The sequence below is a fragment of the Marmota marmota genome, unplaced genomic scaffold (assembly GCF_001458135.2).
Source record: "Marmota marmota marmota unplaced genomic scaffold, marMar, whole genome shotgun sequence".
Lineage (NCBI taxonomy): Eukaryota > Metazoa > Chordata > Mammalia > Rodentia > Sciuridae > Marmota > Marmota marmota.
In genome coordinates, this window is record NW_026000082.1 from 20,998,321 (window position 1) to 21,019,757 (window position 21,437).

Consider the following 21,437-nt stretch of genomic DNA (forward strand, 5'->3'; position numbering starts at 1 on the left):
AGATATGCTGGAGAATCTGGCCATGTCCAGGAAGGCCAGCTGGACTTCAACACCTGGCATTTTCCAGGCATTTGGGGCCAGCGGACTGGACAGCAAGGGGCTCACCTGTCCAAGGCAGGAGTCAGGCGATACTCTTTGGTGACTGACAAGATGGCTTTGATCAGATTGTCTGTGGACAAAGGTAGGAGTTATTAGAGGGTCATTTACGTTCCCATAAAATGCTTGCTAATGACCCTATTGGAAAGCACAAGTTCCTGGGGTCACAGTGAAGGCAGGGGTGGGGAGAGGAAGCTATGTTGGGCCAGGTCACTACAACTTTCTCCCTGAAAAAGGAGACAGAGGCAGGGAGACAGGCAGAAATATCTCCACCAGGAGCCAGTCCTCTAACCCTAGCATGCAAGTTCTTCCCAGGACTTCTTCACCCTCCTTGGAGACTCATTGGACTTTGAGACTCTGTAGTCAGGCCCAGGACGTGTGTTCCTAGGCCAGGGCCTCGCCTGGAAGCTGAAGCATCTCAGTCTCCTCCAGAAATGGAAGTCCCTACCCAGAGTCAGAGACCATGATGTGCTTACCTCTGTGCCCCACCAAGTAGACTCCAGGAACAAATGAGAAAAGCAATGATGAGGAGCACAACCAGGAAGACACTTGCTTGTTTCTGGTACTGGCTTTTCCTCGCTTCCTCCCTCTCACACTGCCAATCTCCAACCCTGCTCTTTGTCAGGTGGCCTTTCTTTAACCTCTTTACTCTCTGCAGCCTGGCACCTGCCCACCCGCACTCTGCTCAGGCTGCTCTCCACAAGGACACCCGGGATCTCTGTGCTCTTAGATCCTGTGACAACTACTCAGATCTCATCTTCTTGGCCTCTTTGTTTCTGACAATGGTTTCTGCTCTCCTTCTGAACTCTGCTACATAAGAGCTCTGTGATCTGACTTTTTTAACTCTTTAAGCTTTCGTTTCCTCATCTCTAAAATGAAGATGGTAATTCCTACCATATAGAGTTGTCAGAAAGATAGAAACTAATGTACATAAAAATCTAAAGATAAATTGGGTGTTGGCCACAAAGGAAATCGCCTTAAAAATACCAAATAAGGATATAGGTATGCATAGACTAGGTTCTTGCAACTCTACTCTCAGTGGCACAAAACTGAAAAACATATATTTATACAAGCATGTTTACTGCAAAACTGTAATAGCAAAACATTGGTAGCAACCTAAATGTCCAAAGGAAAATATCACATGTGGTACACGAAACATTACAGAGTAGTCAAAATAAATAAATAAAATAAAATAAACAAATCAATGACCTAGAGCAATAGGTATCCATGGAAATAAAGCTAAAAAAAATTAGCAAAGAGGGGCTGGGGTTGTGGCTCAGCAGTAGAGCACTCGCCTAGCACGTGCAAGGCCCTGGGTTCAATCCTTAGCACCACATAAAAATAAATAAGTAAAATAAAGGTATTAAAAAATTAGCAAAGAAACTGGTTTGAAGAATATACACACACACAAATGTATATATAATGATATGCACATGTAAAGCTTAAAACATGCAATATCTATCTATCTATCTATACACACGTATATTTTTTCTTTTGGTATTGGGATTGAACCCAGGGTATGTTACCCACTGAGCTACATCTCCAGTTCTTTATTTTGAGGTAGCATCTTGCTAAATTGCTATGGGTGCCCTTGAACTTCTGATTTTATAGGTGTGTGCAACCACACCTGACCAAAATCAACATATTTTAAACGGTCTTCTAAATATGTTGCATCTGAGTGTGATGGCACACCACTAACTGGCCAAGCAAGGTTAAGATGTGGATGGGCCTGGTTTTCTAGGAGGGATTCTTAAAAACAAACAAACAAACAAACAAAAACCCATATATATGTATGTTGTAGTTGGACACAATACCTTTTTTATTTTATTTATTCATTTATATGTGGTGCTGAGGATCGAACCTAGGGCTTCACACATGCTAGGGGAGTGCTCTACCACTGAGCCTCAACCTCAGCCCCTCTAGGAGGGATTCTTTATAGAAAGGGCACTCATAAGCACAGCTGCTCTCTTGCTGCTGGCTAGTGGTTCTGTATTGGTCTTCTCTGGTCTTTATAGCTGTATGATCAGTCTAGAAGTGTGGATTTAGGAGAAAAGAGCAGGCTGCTTGGCTATGTGCATCCAGAAGGAAGGAGTTCCTCGCATGGCTCCATGCCCTTGGAAGCTTAAAATCAAAGTGTCAGTTTGTCAGCATTCTTGCTGGTCACTGTCTTCTTTTTGGGTGGGATGGCTGAATAGAGGACTTAGACATTCTTGAGTTTCCTGGCCAAATGATACCACCCCTACAACAGCTGTTTTAATTCTGACCACAATCTATACAATAGTACGATACTTTCCATTTAGCTGATGAAGAAACTAAAGCATAGACTGGCTAAGTAGTGGTCCAAGGTCACAGCTTGTAAAGAGGTAGTATGGAGATCTGATGTGTCTGACTTTAAGCCCAGCTCTTTCCCACCAGACCACAAAACAGCACAGGAACTCAACTCAGAAGCAGAAGTGTTAAACCATTAAGGGTGGGAAGTCTTATTAGGAGGGAAAAGGTGTGGGGAGGTCCCTAAGTTGATGGAGGGGGTAGTTTCTGAGAGCATGGGGGGAAAGGTTAGCCACAGACAGAACAAGAATAGTTGGAAGGGAATCTAGGTCAGGGTGGAGGACATCAGGCATGGATGTTTCTGGGGGGTGGCCTCTGGTTTGCCCATCACATCTAGTATTCTATATAATGTCTGGCATCTCTCTTCTGTGATCTCACCGTATCTTGTGTTTCCCCCTGGCAGAGCCCTTCTGTCCTGCATTCTGAGTACCTGTATTTCCATTAAACTAGAATTATTTGAGGAGAGGAATGGTATCCATCTATGTCACTGTTGTAGACCCAGCCCCTGGTAAAGCGGCAGGTTCTGTAAATATTCCATTAAAGAAGTATGAGAAAAGGAAGGAGGAAACAAGGTGCCGCTGAGAGCGGGATTTCTGAGGCTTTAGTGCTGTCCTGAAGTATAGGCAGACAGTTAGGGAATGAGATGTTAGTGTAGGTCAGGGTTCCCAACATACCTTGACCTTTAATTCCAAAAGGCGGCACAAACTCCCGAATCCTAGCCCACTTGCGAAAGGAGTCATCCAGGAACATGGGTGCTGGCTTGGAGAACCTGGAATACAACAGGGCTTTGAGGATCACAAAAATGCAATAGGCTGGAGCACTGGTTGGCTCTTCCGTGCATCAGTCTTGGAGATGGGCCTGTGGGAAGCCACTGTCCACATTCCAGCATACCTGCCCCACCCCAGCCTATTCACTAGGTAGCTGCTGATCTTGTTGAGTGGAGCCTGAGTCTGAGGGAGCAGGCCTGATCAGTCTTTATTTGGCCAGCTGTAGGAGTGGAGGGACCAGATTTGCTGAGTGAGCTTAATGTCTCAGAGCTGGAAGCTCCCTGGAAGGTTATCCATGCATCCATCTACAGTCACTGCTGCCCACTCTGTTCCTGCAGTCTGGGAACATGGGGATAAGATGCTGTCTAGTCAGCAGAAAAATATCCAAAAGTACAGCCAGCGCAAGGAGACAAGAATTTTAGAGAAGATTCTGGGAGGTAGACCACCCAGGGTGAAGAAGAAAGCAAAGCAGGGTAAAAGTTATAAGAGATAGAAGTTTGGTAGGAAACAGAAAAAGCAAAGTCCTGTGATTAGGATGCAGGGCTGATAGGTGAGTTTTCAGATTAGAAGGGACAGAAATGAATTTTTTTTTTTTTTAAGGGTCAAGGATTAAACCCAAGGCCTTGCTCATGCTAAGCAAGTACTCTGCCACTGAGCTAAACCCCCAACCCCTGGAGTACATTTTTTGATGGAGAGAAGGAAAGAGCTCCAAGTTTAAGGGGAGAGGTTCATTTTGGCCTAGAGGAGAAATAGGAGGGGTAGGGTGAGAGAGGAGAGAGAAATCAAATGTCACTGTTCTTGGGCAGGGCAGGCTGCAATCTTGGGAAGACGGGATGAGGTCTGCAGAGATGCAAAGGGAAATGAGGCACAGAGGTAAAGACACAGGAGAAGTCAACCTCTTTCAAGATGCTTGGAGAACTGCACTGTACATGGACTCTAACTTGGGCACTCCAGCCCAGATGATGGCCAATTCCAGTGACTTACTGTGTGCTGACAGTCTTGCTGTGGGGGCTACTTAGGGCCTTTCTGACTAAGAATGATCAATGTAGCCTAGGTCTTAGTGGTTCTGCCCTTACTCTAACTCAACCTGAATCAGCCCGTTGAATAACAGGAAGCCCCAAAACTAGAATCTGCCCCTCCTAACATAAGCGTCTATTTCTTATCCCCATCATCACTACCACCATGATACCCATGTCCCAGGAGGAACAGGATCAGTGATTACTCAGGTCTTATTTATTAGAAACTTTGACATGAACTTGAAAGAGGAGGAAAATGTTCAGTCCTGCTCCCTCCCCCACTGCTTATTGCTAAGAGATGTCAACACTCCATAGCTCCTCAAGCTGAGAATGGCTTTCCTTTTTAGACTCCTGGGTGCCAGCAACTGAGTGAGTGCAATTCCCTTGTGTATGAGGACAACGCCTATTTCCTGTGCCTAGTACACAAGATCTAAGTAAATTAATATGCTTGAGGTTTCACCAGAGGCACTGAGGATCCTGGCCAGGTTGTGAGTGATATCAAAGGGAACAAAGTCCCTTGATATCCCTGCATCAAGAATTGCTCCTTTTGTGTCAGGACTGAGCTTATAAAATTTTTGTAAAGTTTCTGAGTCAAGCTTGGATAGGATTTTATCTGCTTCCCAATGTGTACTGGATGTCATATGCTAACAGAATCTCCTAAGATCTAACCAAATGATCTTGGCATATTTTTTTCCCCTTCCTTATCCACTCCCCTTTTTTCAAAGACTATTGGCAAGTATATTATGCGAAAAAAATCTTGTAGCTCAGTGGTAAGGTGCCTATATAGAATGCGTGAGGCACTGGCTCGATTCTTTTTTTTTTTTAATTTTTTTTTAAAGAGAGTGAGAGAGAGGGAGAGAGAGAGAGAATTTTTAATATATATATATTTTTTTTAGTATTTGGCGGACATAACATCTTTGTTTGTATGTGGTGCTGAGAATCGAACCCAGGCCGCATGCATGCCAGGCAAGCGCGCTACCGCTTGAGCCACATCCCCAGCCCACTGGCTCGATTCTTAGCACTACATATAAATAAATAAAATAAAGGTTCATCAACAACTAAAAAAATTATATTAAAAAAATCTTATTTTTTGGTAACCTATAATGTGTGTTATTTTTGAAAAACCACAGGTAAACACACACGTGCGCGCGCGCGCACACACACACACAGACATCTATAACCCTATAACACAGAAACAACCTTGGTATACATTCACACATATTTTCTGTTCCCATCACTTTGTAGCCTGACGTTCTCCTAATATAGAGACTGTATCAAACAACAAAAACTATAAGCTGCTGGAAATGTGATATGTATCAACCCTAAAAATTAACATGTAAAGGATGGATAAATGAAAATGTTGCCCCAGAGCAGGAATTGCCACATTAGTAATAGCCAAAACAAGTTCAGGGACTGATCATGGAAAAAGCATTAAATAGGACTAATAACGCCTCGAGAACCTCTGCCCTTAGTGTGTAAACTATTCCTTTTATGACCTGTTTTGAGACACTGGCCACTTCACCTCATTCTTTTGTCAGGCCTTCATGTTTTAAGCGCTTATTTTGTAGCCTCTTTTTATATCCCTTGAAAGACTGGGTCAGCCCTTCTCTGCCATTTCCTTCTGCTATTTGGGTATACTTCTCTGCAAAGGGCACTCTTTTTCCTTCCTATGTATATATATTTTAAATCTCTCCCTAAACCCCAACTTCAGTGCTAAGGGCAAGTGCTCTACCATTGAGCTGCAAATCAGGTCTATTTTTTAAAAATATTTTTTAGTTGTGGATGGACATTATGCCTTTATTGATTTATTTATGTGGTGCTGAGGATTGAACCCAGTGCCTCACACATGGTAGGTGAGCGCTCTACCACTGATCCACAACCACAGCCCCTCAGGCCTATTTTTAAAGCTTTCTATTAGGAAAAATTTCACATATCAAAAATAGAAAAAAACAGTACAGTGAACTCCCCATGGACCTACTGCCCTGATTCAGCAACTATTAATGATGGTCTATTTTGTTTCTCTTATATCCCACCCACTTTCTATGTATTAGTTTAAAAATCCCACTGCACTCTGTATACTGGTGGTTTATTATGTGATATCATTCATAAAATATTCTAGCATTAATTTTTAAAAGACAGATACCTTAAAGACCAACCACACCTAATAATTACTCTTAAAAGGATTATCACATCTAAAAAAATTAACTATAATTTGTTAATATCAACAAATATCCAGTTTTCAGATTTCTTCTAATGCACCATTAGTGTTTGTTGGTATTGCTGTTGCTTTTCTAACAGTTGGTTTGATTAGATCAGAATGGAAGCAGAGTCCACACACAGTATTTAGCTGATTTCTATATCTCTTAAATCCATAGGTTTCCTCCTTTCTTCTTTCTCCTTATAACTTGTTGGTGAAGAAAACAGGTTGTTCTATAGGGTTCCCCACTCTAACCCACATTTTCCCAATTGCATTCAGATGTTGAACACATTCCTCATCCCCTGCATTCTGCATACTGGTGGTTAGAGTTAGAGCTAGTAAGAGTCGGGTGGAATCTTTTGGCAAGAAGACATATAATAGACAGTTTTTGTGAAACACATGGTTGCTTCCCTGTGGTGTTAAGACTGTCACTGGGTTACAGCATTCCAGGCTGGAGCTCATAAAATTCCAGCCCCTTTGCACGGAAAGCCTTTAGCAGCCACTGAAGCTGCCTACATGCACCCTGCTTTAGGAGATGCTAGGATATTTGTGTAAACGTTCATAAATTTCTATGACCTTTCTCTCAGCTGCTTGGTTATCCTAAAGAACTGGTCATCCAAAAAAGATTTTGAGATAAATGCTTGATTTTTTCCTTTTATTTACCAATTTTCAGGACAACGAACTGATTCTTTAGCATTCTCCAAAGATGATGATAGTTTCTTTTCCCTTTTAATCATTGAACATTTTGGTTGGGCGTGGTGGTGGCTCACGCCTATAATCCCAGCAGCTCAGGAGGTTAAGACAGGAGGATCACAAATTCAAAGCCAGCCTCAGCAAAAGTGAGATGTTAACTCAGTAAGATCCTATTTCTAAATTAAATACATAAAAGGGCTGGGGATGTGGCTCAGGGGTTGAGTGTCCCTGAGTTCAAGCCCTAAAAAAAAAAAAAAAAAAAAAAGTATACATTTTAACATATTTGATATATGCCAATCTATTGTGATCGTTATCATTATTATTATTATTATTTATTTTTTTGTAGTGCTGAGGATCAAATCTATAGCCTTGTGCAAGTGCTCTACCACTGAGCTCTACTCTAGTCTTGTTATTCTTCTTGATGTTCAGAGTATTTGGTCTTTGGCCAGTGAAGCCTTTTCACCTTGTCTCCTTGATCCTTTGGTCATGCTCTAATACTTGAAAAGATGCTATAAGCTTACCTGGTACATTTCTTGCCCCAACCTGGAATCAGTCATTTTCCCAAAGAGCTAGAAATGGTATTGAGAGACCACCACCTGTGTGGCTAAGGAATTCTCATACTGCTATGGGTTAGTCATTGTTTTCCAGATGGACCAAACTGGGAAAAAACCAAAACCATTTATATTGGTATTCTCAATTCAAATTTAAGTTTAATAAGATTTGTACTTTTAAATAGCTTTATTAAGATATAATTCACAGCATAAAATTCAAGTTTACTTAAACTTTTTTTTTTTTTTTTTTGGTACCAGGATTAAACTCAGGGGTACTTGACCACTGAGCCACATACCTAGCCCTATTTTGAATTTTACTCAAGAGACAGGGTCTCACTGAGTTGCCCAGTGCCTCGCTTTTGCTGAGGCTGGCTTTGAACTCAAGATCCTCCTCCTGCCTTAATCTCCGAGCCACTCCAGGGATTACAGGTGTGTGCCACTGCACCTGACTTACTTAACATTTTTTGATTTTATAATTGTATCTTTTTCTTAAGCTGATATCCCTGTTTCTAGTGACATTATGATAATTACTTAATTGCTTTATCCTAACATATACCTGTAGAAAATATATGATAGTTTCAGAATATCAGTATTATTACTCACACTTCTTTACTAAAAACAATTAAGGTGGGGCTGGGGATGTGGCTCAAGTGGTAGCGCGCTTGCCTGGCAAGTGTGCGGCCTGGGTTCGATCCTCAGCACCACATANGTGCTTCACATGTGCTAGGCAAGCGCTCTGTCACTGAGCCACAACCATAGCCTTTGCCAATGTATTTGTAAAAGAGATTCCTAGAAGTATTTGCTGGATCAAAAGGAAAATTCATATATGGAATTTTCTCTGTATTGCCAAAGTCCCCTCCACAGAGATTGTACCATTTTCAAATACCCACAAGCCATGTGTGAAAGTGCCGCTCCCTCAACAGTCTCATTGTCAGAGCACACTGTCTAACACTCCTATTCTACTAATCTGATGGGAAAAAAAATAGCATCTCAGCCGGGTGTGGTGGCATACAACTGTAATCCCAGTGGCTCAGGAAGCTGAGGCAGGAGGATTTTGAGTTCAAAGCCAGCCTCAGCAATTATAGTGAGGCACTAAGCAACACAGTGAGACCCTGTTTCTGAATAAAATACAAAACAGGGCTGGGGATGTGGCTCAGTGGTAGAAGTGCCCCTAAATTCAATCCTGGGGACCAAAAAAAAAAAAAAAAGAGCATCTCACCAGAGTGTTAATGCTTTACCACTGAGCTACATCCTCAGTCCTTTTATTATTTCGAAACAGGGCCTTGCTAAGTTGCTGAGGGTCTTGCTAAATTGCTGAGGGTGGCTTTAAACTTGCAATTATTTTGCTTCAGCCTCCCAAACTATTGGGGTTATAGGTATGAACCACTGTGCCAGCTATTGTTTTATTTATTTGTTGGTATTGGGGACTGAACCCAGAGGTGCTTAACCACTGAGTCACATCCCTAATCCAGTTTTTTAAAATTTTTGAGACAGGGCCTCACTAAATTGCTGAGGCTGGCTTTGAACTTGCCATCTTCCTGCCTCAGCTTCCTGAGTTGCTGGGATTATAGGTGTGTCCCACTGTGCCCAGCTGCTGTTGATTTTGAGAGGGGTCTTGCTATGCTACTCAGACTGGTTGTAAACTCATGGGCTGAACCAATCTTCTTGCCTCAGCCTCCAGAGTAGGTGGGAGTATAAGCATGCACCACTGTACCTGGCTGGCATTTTTTTAAAATTACAAATTAAATTAATAATTGTTTCATATATGCAAGGGCCATTTGCAGTTTTCAGTGAACTTCGTTCAGATCTCTTGCTGATTTTTCTATAGAATATTAGTTGTTTTTCTTATCTTTTTTTGAAGCTTTTTATATATTAAATATATAAGCCCTCTGGGATATAATTTATATTTCTTCCTGTTTGTTTTATTTACTTGGCTTGTGGTATTTTCTTTTTTCTCTTTAGCAATAGATTTTTTAAAAAAATGTAGTCAAATATATCAATCATATCCCTTATTACTTATGGATTTGGGGTCTTAGGCAAGGTTTCCTCATCCCCATCTCACAGGGAAATTCATCCATACTTTTTTTCCAGGATGTCTTCATTTTATTACATTTAAATCTGTGAGCCATTTTGGTTGTATAAAGATTAGATCCAATTTCATCTATTTCCATATGACTAGCAAAGGACTCTGTTTTAGAACTATTCTGTGTGTGGCTCTTCACATTTTCTTAGGCAATTTTCATGTTTTTCCAGGTTTTCCTTCCTCGCACCCTTGACTATAGCTGAAGGATTCAGCAAGTTCTCTACTGTGTCCTTGTTTCACCTTGTGCGGAGCTCTGTCCTCCTCTTCCTTCTCCTTCTCTGGCCACCGACAAGTTTTCATGGCTATGGGGATCAGGTTTAGGATGTGAGCAAGCACCTGGAATATGCTATATTCTTTGTTATCCTACAACTCCCAACATGAACAGTAGAGAACCCTGAAAGGTGTACCAGTCTCAGCCAGTACCATGGCCTCCCCAGCACATCCTCCCTCCATTACCACCACCCACCATTACCTTTTTATCTATCTTCACCAGGTTTTTAAGAAGCCATCTGCCAACTCTGCCATGTTCACTGAAGATTTCAGCACCTGTCTTATCTTCCATACAAACCCATTTCTTGCGCACTCAGAAATTTCAACATCATAAGGTTCTGGCTCACAGATAACCTACTTGACTTCAGTCACTCTCATCTCCACTCCAAGTCAGCTACTCAATTCTACCATCACATTCTGGAACTTTTCATCACTTCAAAAATATTTATTTCCAATTACTCTCTGAATAAGAATTCCTAACATTCCATTTCTTTCTCTCCTTTGCTTTTGCCATTCCTAAGCCCCTTGGCTCCCACCCATACCTCTAGTCTACTATCTCTCTTGCCTAGAGCCCATCCATCTCTTCTGTCTTCCTCCCACAGGACCAAGTATCCCCTGGTTCCTTGACTTTTTGGACCACTCGTTAGGCAAACCCAACTAGACATTAATGAGCTTTCTCTAATCCTACACTTTTGCACATTTTATAGTTGAGGTGCTTTGAAAACACACATGAATGGACATGTGTGCTCACACATACACAGAGATACCACCTGGGCCTTCACATTTGCTCAGCAGCTATTCCAAACACTGTTCACTCCTCATACACTCTGTCGTCTTCCAAACTTCTCTAAGCAGACATCTCTTCTCCCACCCACTTCACAGAGAAAACCAAGACCATCCAAGGGGAACTCTCTCAGCTTCTTGCTTCCTTAAATGCAAATCTTTTAGCTCCTTTCTCTATCCTTAAACTTGGCTTCCTTATATCTGTACCACCAAAGCTCATCATTCCATCACGCCTTGGACCTCATCCCTACTTGTTTTTCCTAAGCATATAAACTCTCTCCCACATGAAAGCAAACTCAGCAAACTTTGCTGACCATGTACTCCCCTGAGCTCTAAATCTCTCTTTCTATTCCTTCATAGCCAAACTTCTAGAAAGAACAGTGGATATTCTGTCTCCTTTCCTCATTTCCTACTCATTTCTCAATCTAATGCAATCTGGATTTTCCTCCTGAGATTACTACTCTCTTGGGAATGCACCATTTATAGATCCCTGAACATGGTGTCTTCATGCATTTACCAGGCAGCCTCTCTGCCTGGCACATCTGCCTCTGCTCTACTCCTCAACCTCCTTTCCTCTCTATTTGCCTGGAAAACTCACTCTTATTCTTTAAGTTCTAATGCTACTTCCTCTGGAAAGCCTTCCCTGGCTTCCCAGGTAGATTTGTACTCTTCTGCTAATGTTCCCTCTGCACTTTGTTCAGATCCTGGGAGGTGGCTCAGTGCCTGCCCAGGGCCATAAACAACAGGAAACGTGGGGGCGGGTGATAGTAAAGGTTGTGTGTGTGTGTGTGTGTGTGTTCTGCAGGTGGCTCTGGCTAAGCCTCACACTATACCTGGAACAGAATCCAGGAGCTTCTCTCTTGACCAATATGTCAGTTGCGGGAGCCTGGTCAAGGCAGTGGCCTTTAAGGTATAGAATGATGGGTCAGGCTAGTGGGGTATGAAGGACACCTGACCTGCTTGCCCTGACCAAGGGGGTAGCAGGGCAGGGTGGGCAGGGTGCGGCAGGCTCCAGCAGACAGGCCCCAGCCCGCCAGCCCTGCCAGAGTTGCTGCACGCGAGGTGGCCTCAGGATCGGGTTTCAGCAGGGTGTGGGGGTGCGTGAGAAGGCACAGGGGAAGGAGGAGGCGGAAATTACACTGGAACCTGCTAGTCTTTTCTCTTTAGATCTTCGAGCCTAATAGTTTGAAGGCTTGGGGCCTTAAGAGAGCACATGCTTGGGGATGATCGGATTCCTGTACCTCTCATAACAAGTCTGTGACTCCAGGATCTACAAGGCTGCTCTGCCCCCAGTCCTGAAGACTAAGACAGGATTATGAGTAGGCATAGGGGGCAGTGTGACCATCCAGGAAAGGGAACCTGGGACCCTCCTAAGGGTTCCTTCAGCTTACTGCATGGACCAGTCACTCAGCACGGCTGAGGTGCAGTGAAGAAGGTGAATGTCCCCAACCCTGGCTCATCAACTTAAACCACTTTCTTTTTTTTTTTAAATTAATTAATTAATTTTTTAGATATTGATGGACTTTTATTTTATTCATTTATTTATATGTGGTGCTGAGAATCGAGCCCAGGGCCTCACACATGCTGGGCAAGTGCTCTACCACTGAGCCACAACTCCAGCCCCAACTTAAACCATTTTCTAAGGCCCAGAATATCAAGCCTGCAGGCAAAGCTGGCTGAGTCTTTTTAGGAGTAGAGAATGGTTATATTTGGGCACCAGAAGATCCAGTATAGGGCCTTGCTCCTCATTCTTACCCTCCCGAAATGAAAAATGTGCCTCCAGGGGTAGGTTTGCTGGATTAGGGCTGCATACAGCTTCAGCTTTACATGTGTGTCTGGCAGGGTGGCCAGCCTTCTAGCCACGTCTCCCAGTATGTTTGAGGAATGCTAGCAGCCCAGGAGGCAAAGGGAAGGCAGAACACAGTGGTGGGGACTTAGGCCAGGGACCACGGCACATCGTTTGTTAGATTCAGTCATTGGCCTGAAAAGTGAGATTCACCCAATGAGATGAGAGCCAAATCCCACAGATCCACCTTCCTAGAATCTGCTCTGGGAAGTGTGTGTGTGTGTGTGTGTGTGTGTGTTGTTGTTGTTGTTGGTGGTGGTGGTGGTAGGGGTAGACAAAGCAGAGGCGGCGCATGGGTTTTCTAGAATCTACGTGGTCTAGCTTGGGATGTGGCTGCTGTAGTTCCTCCAAAAAGGGTCCTGCATGGTAAGACTCTGGTATATGTTCAAGCAACCAAGGTAAACACGCTCTAAATGCCTTTCAGGCTATGCCATGCTGCCATTTCTCTTGCTCATCCCATGGGAGAACAAGAGTCTGAGAAGAATGGTGAATGTATAGGGCATATGTCCTAAGAGGAGCAGCTAAAAGCTAAAGAGACAAGCAGCAGGTGCCCACTCACAAGTACTGTTCCATGCCTGTGCAGGAAGCTCCTGGCTCTGCACTATATGTAGGATGAGATGGAGTTGGAAAAGGCAGCTCCATCCAGCAACTGCTTGCCCAATCAGTGCTAGGTCCTGTGTCAAGTGCTAGGAAGAACCTAAAGGTAAATTAATACTGGTCCTTCACTCAAGAAGCTCATGGTGGAGACAGGGAAACGACCAGAAGGAAATAGGTCTTCACAGCCTATATTTTGGAATCATAAGGGATTTAAAGGTCATGGAATATTCTGGGCATACAGGAAAGGCTTCTTGAAGATGATGATGAAACAAGTGAGCTGGGCCTTGAAAGATAAATAACTTGGGTAGGAGAATGCTGAGGAGGTATTTGAGCAGAGGTGGCACAGACAACGCCAGACGGAAGAGAAACCCAGCAATCACCCATTCAAGGGGAGGACAGCTATTGCTGAGGCTGGCCAGGGTGCAGCAAGGACGGAGGGGCTTCTGTCTGGCCCTGCCCGCAGGGACTCTGCCCTCTAGTCCCACCTGGGAGGGTGGAGCAGTGTGTGAGGAAGGAATGAGTGGGCAAGTGCATCCTGATGGGCGTGATGCAGCAGCTGAGGCGCAGACACTGCGCAGGGCGGGGAAAGGCTGGCCAGGGCATGCGTCAGCACTGCAGGGCTGGCCTGGCGCCCTGAGGCTGTGTCAGGACCAATTTCAAGCTGCATCATCACTGGTGACTTCAGGCACTCAGTTCATGCTCTTTCTTGCTGGCACCTTGCAGCGGATGTCTGTCTCTCACTCCTTCTGCTGCCCTGGCTTCCCATTTTTCATTCTGGATAATCCTGGTTGAGCTGACTCTACCCCACTGCTTTTGGGATGGGCACGCATCCCAGGCTAACCAACCAGCAGACCACTTCTCAGTAAGTCATGAACAGGCACCTGACATAAGTGTGAGGCATGGTTCTTCTCTCTAATTTCACATTTAGACACTGGGGGAAGTGGGAGTCCCTCTATTCTTTTAAGAGAGTAAACTACAATGATCATGTGAGCCTAGAAGAGGGATGAGCAAACTACAGCCTCCTGGCTAGCTGCTCTGTGCCTACAGTGTTTCACTGGAACATGACCATGTCCACTCATTTCCACTATGACTATGGCTGCTTTCATGATATAATAGCTGAGCTGAACAGCTGTGATGGAAACTATTAGGACCACACAACTGAAAATATCTACTGGCTGTCCTTTAAGGAAAAAAAACTTGCCATCCCCAGGCCTAGAATACTTGGGACCATCTTCTACAGCTACATGGCCAAAGCTAGCTGTAGGACAGTTAGACTCAGAGGAAAGCCCATAAGGAACAGGGAGAAAGATTCGGTGTGAACCTTAAATTCAGGTGGGCCTGAAAGTTCAGCTTCTGAGCTTAGCTGTATAAACTCATATCTTTCCTTTTTGGCTTGAATTAGTTTGATATTGAGTTTCTACCAACAGCAATTGTTCCCTAGAGGATAAAGTTTAAGCTCTTTAGACTGGTTTACACAGTCATCTGGCTCCTGTCTACCTCTCCAGTCCTACCTAGATACCTCCATTCCTGTCCCTTTCCCAGGTCTCTGGCTTATCCAACTACTTACAGTTTCTAGAATCTGCCAGGCTCCCAACACCTCCCTGACTTCATGCTACCGTTCCCTTTGCCTAGAATTCTCTTCCCCTTCTCAGTCACGTGCTAAATTTCTGCTTACTCCATAAGCCTGACTCCAGCATCTCTACCTCCCTGAAGCCTTCCTTGAGTCACACCATGCTGACCAAGCCTTCCAGGATGTCACTGGTTCCACCAGGCTGTGTGGCATTCCTAGCACAGAGCCAGGTGCTGGGTAAATGCCTGTGGGCTGCCAGTGGGAAGACTGGCTTGGGGTGACAGCCTCCACAGTGTGCAACTTCCAGGGTCAATCCAGGCCAATGTGCCCCTCATCTGTGGAGGTCTGGGGCTGCCTCTGTGTGGCTCCTCATGGACACTTTAATCTCCCTGCTCCAAAGGGCCAGACTTCCAGAGTTGCCGCCACTGTTCACAGCCACCCCACCCCTCCTGGGTCTGAAATGCTGCCAGTTACTGCTCCTCTGTCTGCTTAGGAATTGTGGCCACATCTGTGTCCAGACAGGCTGGAGCCACACACATGACATGTATGACAGGCAGGGAGGCCTGTGCTGAAGGAGGAGAGGAGAGGCTGAGCCAGAGGCCCTCAAGGGGGCAGTGCCTGGGCTCCTGCTGACAGGCTCCCAGCGACGCTGCTGACAGCCTGTACCTAATGTGGAGGATGGAGGGGAGGAGAGAGGCGGCATGGGAGGTGCAGGAGAGAAGGGAAGCTGACAAAAGAAGCTGCTGCAAGAGGCAAACGCTCCCACCCAGAGAGTCTAATGTGGAGGATGAGGTCAGACTGCCCCCAGACGCCATGTAACCTAAGGGCCCACCATCCATCTCTCCAAGAGGCACCAAGTCCCAGCTTATACCAGGCATTGTGCTAGTCCCGGGGACTATGACAATAAAGAATTCAGTCCCTGCCTTTGTGGATAATGGGTGAGGCAGCCAAGTAGAGGCAGTTGTGAAATAAGTGATAAACATACAATAACAACACAGTAACAGCAGTGAATAGTTTCCGAGCTCTTGCAGTGTCCCAGGCACTGTGCTAATGATCTGTGTGCATTATCTTATTTAATCCTTGCAATGACCTCATGGATCAGCACTATTTATAGCCACATTCTTATTTACCACATTGCTTTTGGGAATACACGAAAGTCACTAGCCCCTTAGGGAAACACTATCAGGGGCAGAGAGGACAGAACCAGAACTGCAGGGTTGAGGAGGGAGAGGGCAGAGATGGAATGGAGGCTGGAGAGGAAAGTGGGTGGGGAAGTACAGCGCATGTCTGTATCAACAGGAAGGAGACCAGCAGAGAAGGGAGAGGGGTGCAGGAGAAAGAGGAGGGGAGGCACACAGGGGCAGGACACCTTTTCCCTGGAAGCAGCAAGGAGGGTGTTCTCTGGCACACTGCTAGGGTTGGGGATTTGGGGAGTGTGGGGCAGGGTGTGGACTGCAGTGATCTATGGATGGAAAGGACTGGAACAGTCCCATGGCAAGTCAACCAGGACAGGAGCAGGAGCAGTCCACAGTTGGGGACCATGAAGCCACAGTAGTGTATCACTAGGGGTCGTCCCAAGCAGCCCGGAAACACATGCAGAGAAAGATGTTAGAAGGATTCAAACTGAGTGTGGGCACTCCTGCAGCAGGTTTGCTGGAAGGATGGACAGGGAGGAAATATCAGCGGTTCATAGGACCATGGCACAGGCACAAGGGTTCTGGCTAAGGCAGAGGAAGGCAATGCTGGGCTAATGCAGGGGAAAGAGCCCAGTCCTAGGAGCCATTCTTTTTTCTTTTTTACTCTCAGTTGCCCAGATCCTCACATTCCACAAAGAGAAATAACAATTTTACAAATGAATCTCTCTCTTGCCAACTGGATGGTATCCCTTGAAGTCACTCTAGATTCATCTCTTTTTCTTGGCTGCCTTTCATCAGCAAGTCCTGTTGGTACAACTGCTAAACATTCTAAATTCACCCACTTACCTCTCTCCATCTGCTACTGTCCAAGTTCAATTTGTGACTTCTTGGCTCCTGTAGTTGTCAATGGACAGTTCTTGCCCATCTCTCTGGTCAGAATGACACTCCTAAATCAACAACCACATCACACCATTCCTCTGACTAGAACTTTCCTGCTGCATCTGAATAAAACCAACCACAGGCTACAGGGTCTTGTCCCCACCTACCTCTCACGTTCTCCTCCCTTATCTGCTACCATTCTGTCTACCCTGAAATACAACAAATTTTTCTTGTGTGTGTCTGGCTCTTTCCTAAGGCTGGCTCTTTGTTTGCATTTGGCCCTCTGTTCAAATGTCTTCTCAGAGAGGCCTTCTTTGACTCTTCCATCTAAGTGGGCTTCTTCCTCCAGTCACTCTCCATTACATCACTGTCTTTATTTTTCTCACAAGCATTTATCACTACATAAACTTATCCTGTTCATTGCTTATGCTCTCCTATGTATACTTGTTTATTATTATATGAAAAACATAAACCCTGTGTGAACAGGGAGCCGCCTATTTTGTTCCCTGCTATGGACCCCAGCACATAGGACTGTGTCTGGCACAGTAGGTGCTAGATGAGTATTTATTAAAGGAGACCTGTCTCCTCCCAATCTACAAAACCATCTCTATCTGCTCCACGTCCTCCTCTTTCCCTCTTGATAAATCTGAGAAAGTACCTATTCTTCCATCAAAAATCAATCTGTCCACATGTGCAATGTCTCCTGGGTCCTCCAGAGTCCTCGCAATGGCTTGCAGGCCTCGGTCTTCTCTGATCTCTTCTTGCACTACTCTCTCCTGCTCCACTCCAATATCTACACTCTACCTCCAGCTGTTTCTTCAGCTTGGAATGCTCTTCCTCCAGATATTCACTGGCTCTCTCCCTCCCTATGTCCCACCTTTATTAAGACTTCAGCCATTCTCTGGGCTAAATCAGTTCAGCAGGGATATGCCCTGACCAGCCTATTCACCACTCCAATCTGCTTTGGTCACCTGGACATACTTTCTTTTCCCCCATAGTATTTATCTTGACCTAATTTATAATTTACTGATTAGTTGCTTATTGTCCCTGTTTTTTTCTGGTAGAATCCAAACTTCTGTGGCCATGAGATAAGGAGGTTCTCCTGGATTACTTGGGTGGGCCCTAAGTGCACCCACAAGCGTGCTGAGAAGAGACAGACAGCAGGAGGCTTTACCATACAAAGAAGGAAAGGTGACAAGGCTGCAGTGGCCAAGAGTGGAGTAACATGGCCATAGGACAAGGGATACCGGCCCCACTGGAGAAGCTGCAGAAGTTGAGAGATGGCTAATCCTCTAGAGCATGGGGTGGGGTGGAGGCACAGTCCTGCTGAACTGATTTAGCCCAGGGATACTGATTTTGGACTTCTGGTCTTTAGAATCAGAAGAAGAAGAACCTGCTACAGGAGCCTAACACATGGATGTTACTTTCTGAGCTGTATAGATGGGGTTCCTGGAGAAAGGGAAGGTTTCAGTTGTGTTATTTATTTTTTTCTCTTTTCTCTTTTCCCTCTCTGCTCAGAAATGAGACAACACAACAGTGAATAAGCAGAAGCCACCTTGTCAGATGAGACTTTCTACCCAGGAGGGGCACAAGGGCAGTCATTGCTGACCCCTGTCTACTCTCACTGCCTGCAGTTCGAGGAAGAAGATGGAGAAAAGATTGAAAACTGTGACTGTCACCAGAGGGTTCAAATCTCAGACATCTAGATGCATGTACCCAACTGGTGGCTGCTAAATCTCCATCCCAAATCTAGACCCCAAGTCTTGCGCTCAAGACTTATATAGCCAACTTCACCTGAGCATCTTGTCCAAGATAGCCCACTGGTGCCCAGGTTCACCAGAGTAGAAACAAGGAGCCCATTAGCTTCCCCTAAACCTATCCCTCTTCTCTTCTTTCCCCTGAAGAGCACTCAAGTCACAGAGTAAAGGGGCGACCTATCTGGCTGTTTGCTGCCTCAAGGGCATTCACTGTGGCCTAGTTGTGTCTCCCTGAATGAAAGTAGGAGGGGTGTGCCCCCTGTGCTGGCCAGGGAAGTAAGGAATCCCTGCACCCACTAGGCTGGAATCACATCACGCTCTGTGTCACTGCCCCAGGTTGGCAATGCATTAATGCAGACTGTTCTTGGGATTTCCCATGCAGGCCCCCTTTGGCTTCAGCTGGGGTCTCTTCCATAGGAAAGTACTCTAGCTGCTCTCTGCAGTCCAGGTACTCCAGCACTGTTCCTAACTTTAGGGACTTTGTGTGAGGTTGCAAGCATAGAATTTTTCTCTTGCCAAGCACCAAGTGTCAAATAGAATGGGCCAAGCTAACGATAGCTGAAAACCTCACCTGCCACAGATCTACTGTCCAGGTGCACACGGGAAACTGCCTTAAGAATTCCAGGTGCTGGGCTGGGGCTCAGTGGTGGAGCACTTGTCTAGCACATGTGAGGCACTGGGTTCGACTCTCAGCACCACATAGAAATAAAATGAACAAAATAAAGGCCTATCAACATCTAAAAAATAAAAATAAATAAATAAAAAGAGATATTGTGTCCATCTACAACTAAAAAAAAAAAAAGAATTCCATCCCTGGCACAAACACAGATGCCAGCACTCCCCACTTCCGCTTTCCTCACCTCTACAAACACCCCAGCCCCACATATCCAAACACAAAAGCCCTATATTTCACTCATGAGAGTCTTTCTCTCTCTCTCTCTCTCAGTGCCAGGAATGGGACCCAGGACCTCATGTATGCTAAGCACGTGCTCTGCCACTAAACTACACCCCCAGTCACATGCCTTTAACACCACATGCCGAGTACCTAGAAGAGCACCTAGAATATTGTAAGCAATGAATGAACAGTCACAAGAATGGGCCCTGTACACAGGACAGTGGCCTGTCACAGCCATAAACTATGGGCTGGAACACTAAGTGACCCCCAAGCTCCTCTATATCCTGCTGTAATCAGGACTATCCAGTCAACCCACTGGGAGGAGGACGGGAGGCTTGTACAGGTCATTCTAGGCACACGACACCTCCCCAAGACCCGGCACTGCCAATCCAGGTAGAGTAAAGGGTCGCGGAGACAAGCAAGTCCCCATTCCTTTGTATTTTTCTCTAGTCTTCCCTCTTCTGCACTGCAGTTTTCTTTTCTATCTTGCTCCTTTGCCTGCTTCTGCACTAGAGCATGAGCTCCATGAAGGCAGGGACATTTGTCACTCACTGCTCTCCCACCAGTACCTCAAGCAGAACCTGTCATTTAACAGGTGTTGTTCGCTGAACACCTGTTGAATGAATGACTGTAAAGGGCTAAGAATGCCTCCTGCCTCCTGGATTATTGTGAAGATGCACTGAGATCAAGCATGGGAAGTTCTTGGCACACTATATTGCTCAATAACTGTCAGCTTCCTTCACCTCCCTTCCTCCCCTCCCAGTTTTGGTATCAGCCATGCCCTCCTTCTCCCTCAGGGAGTGCCAGGTCAGCGGCAGGGCTGATGGAGGAACCGCCTCACCAGAGGCCCTAGTGGAACTTCCTCAGCCACAGGCAGGCTTGTACTGCTCCACACATCCATCTCTATGGGTAGGTGTGAGCCACTTTGCTCTAACTCAGGAATCTGGAGGCTCCAAAAGTCTTGTCCTCACAACAGATCTTTGAGCCAAAGGCTCAGGAACTGTTGTCCTTATAATCCCACCCACAGTCTTTGTCTCATTCTCAAAGGTTTACATAGCAACACTGCCTGGCTGTACCCCAACCCCTTTCTCCAGAGTTCTCTGCCTGCCATGTATACTGGCCACCTTGTTCCAAAGAGGCCTGAGGGCTCCACTCACCAGAGGCTGCTACTGTCCCCACGTATAGGGAGGGTCTTGGGAACAACTATCCCTGGTCAGATGCTCACCTGGCTGATGCACTCTGGTCATGGCTGCACCCTTCTGGAAAGAACTGAGTCCTGTTCCAATTCTAGCCCCTAGCACCTTTCTCCTCACTTTAGGAACAGAGGCGGTTTTCCATACAAGAATCCCCTAGAAGCACAATCAATCTGACTAAGATTTCTGGTCTGGAGAATCTCTGTCCCTATACTTGGATGACTAACCTTGCTGGACACAACCTACATAGGCACACAGACTGCCGTCACAACAGACTCATGGTCTTCTCTTGCCTGCTCTGCTGCTTGGCATTGGCAGTCTTTGGGGTTGTCCCTGAAAGCAATCTCTTCCATTCTCCACAGCATCCCTTACAAATACCCTCCATTCCTCTCACACATGGATGTGGCTCCAGAGCAGAGCCACCTAGCCAGGCTTGGTCAAGGCCCCTGGAGTCCATCACACATGCCAAGCAGGACAGGGATGGGGCTTAGCAGCAGTATGTCAAGAAATTCTTACAGTCAGTGTGACAGGACAACTATAAAAGTAGTGTCTTTTGAGTGTCAGTCATTATGAGGAGCACCAGAAATGGGGAAATATTTCTTCTATCTTCTCTGTCAGAACACCCCAGAGCAAGCACATGTTCTATTCTGGGTATCTTCTAAAGGGAACAATAATACAACAGAATTGACCCAGAGAAGGGACTACTGAGTTAGGGAGGAAATGATACCTCATGACAGCAAAGATGCCTGGCTAGAGACTTGGGTCACACAACCACCAGCT

The 21,437-nt window shown here is 45.4% G+C and overlaps 1 protein-coding gene across 8 annotated transcripts in view; it reads right to left on the reverse strand.

Annotated features, from left to right (window-relative positions):
- St3gal3 (ST3 beta-galactoside alpha-2,3-sialyltransferase 3) overlaps positions 1-21,437 on the reverse strand; it is a 167,006-nt gene that overhangs the window by 24,219 nt on the left and 121,350 nt on the right. For all 8 annotated transcript variants that reach the window (XM_048815548.1, XM_048815550.1, XM_015485126.2 and 5 more), the window contains 2 exons: positions 3,099-3,193; positions 106-169 (listed from right to left, as the gene is read on the reverse strand). In XM_048815548.1, the coding sequence (XP_048671505.1) occupies positions 106-169; positions 3,099-3,193 (159 nt within the window). The remainder of the gene's footprint in view (positions 1-105; positions 170-3,098; positions 3,194-21,437) is intronic.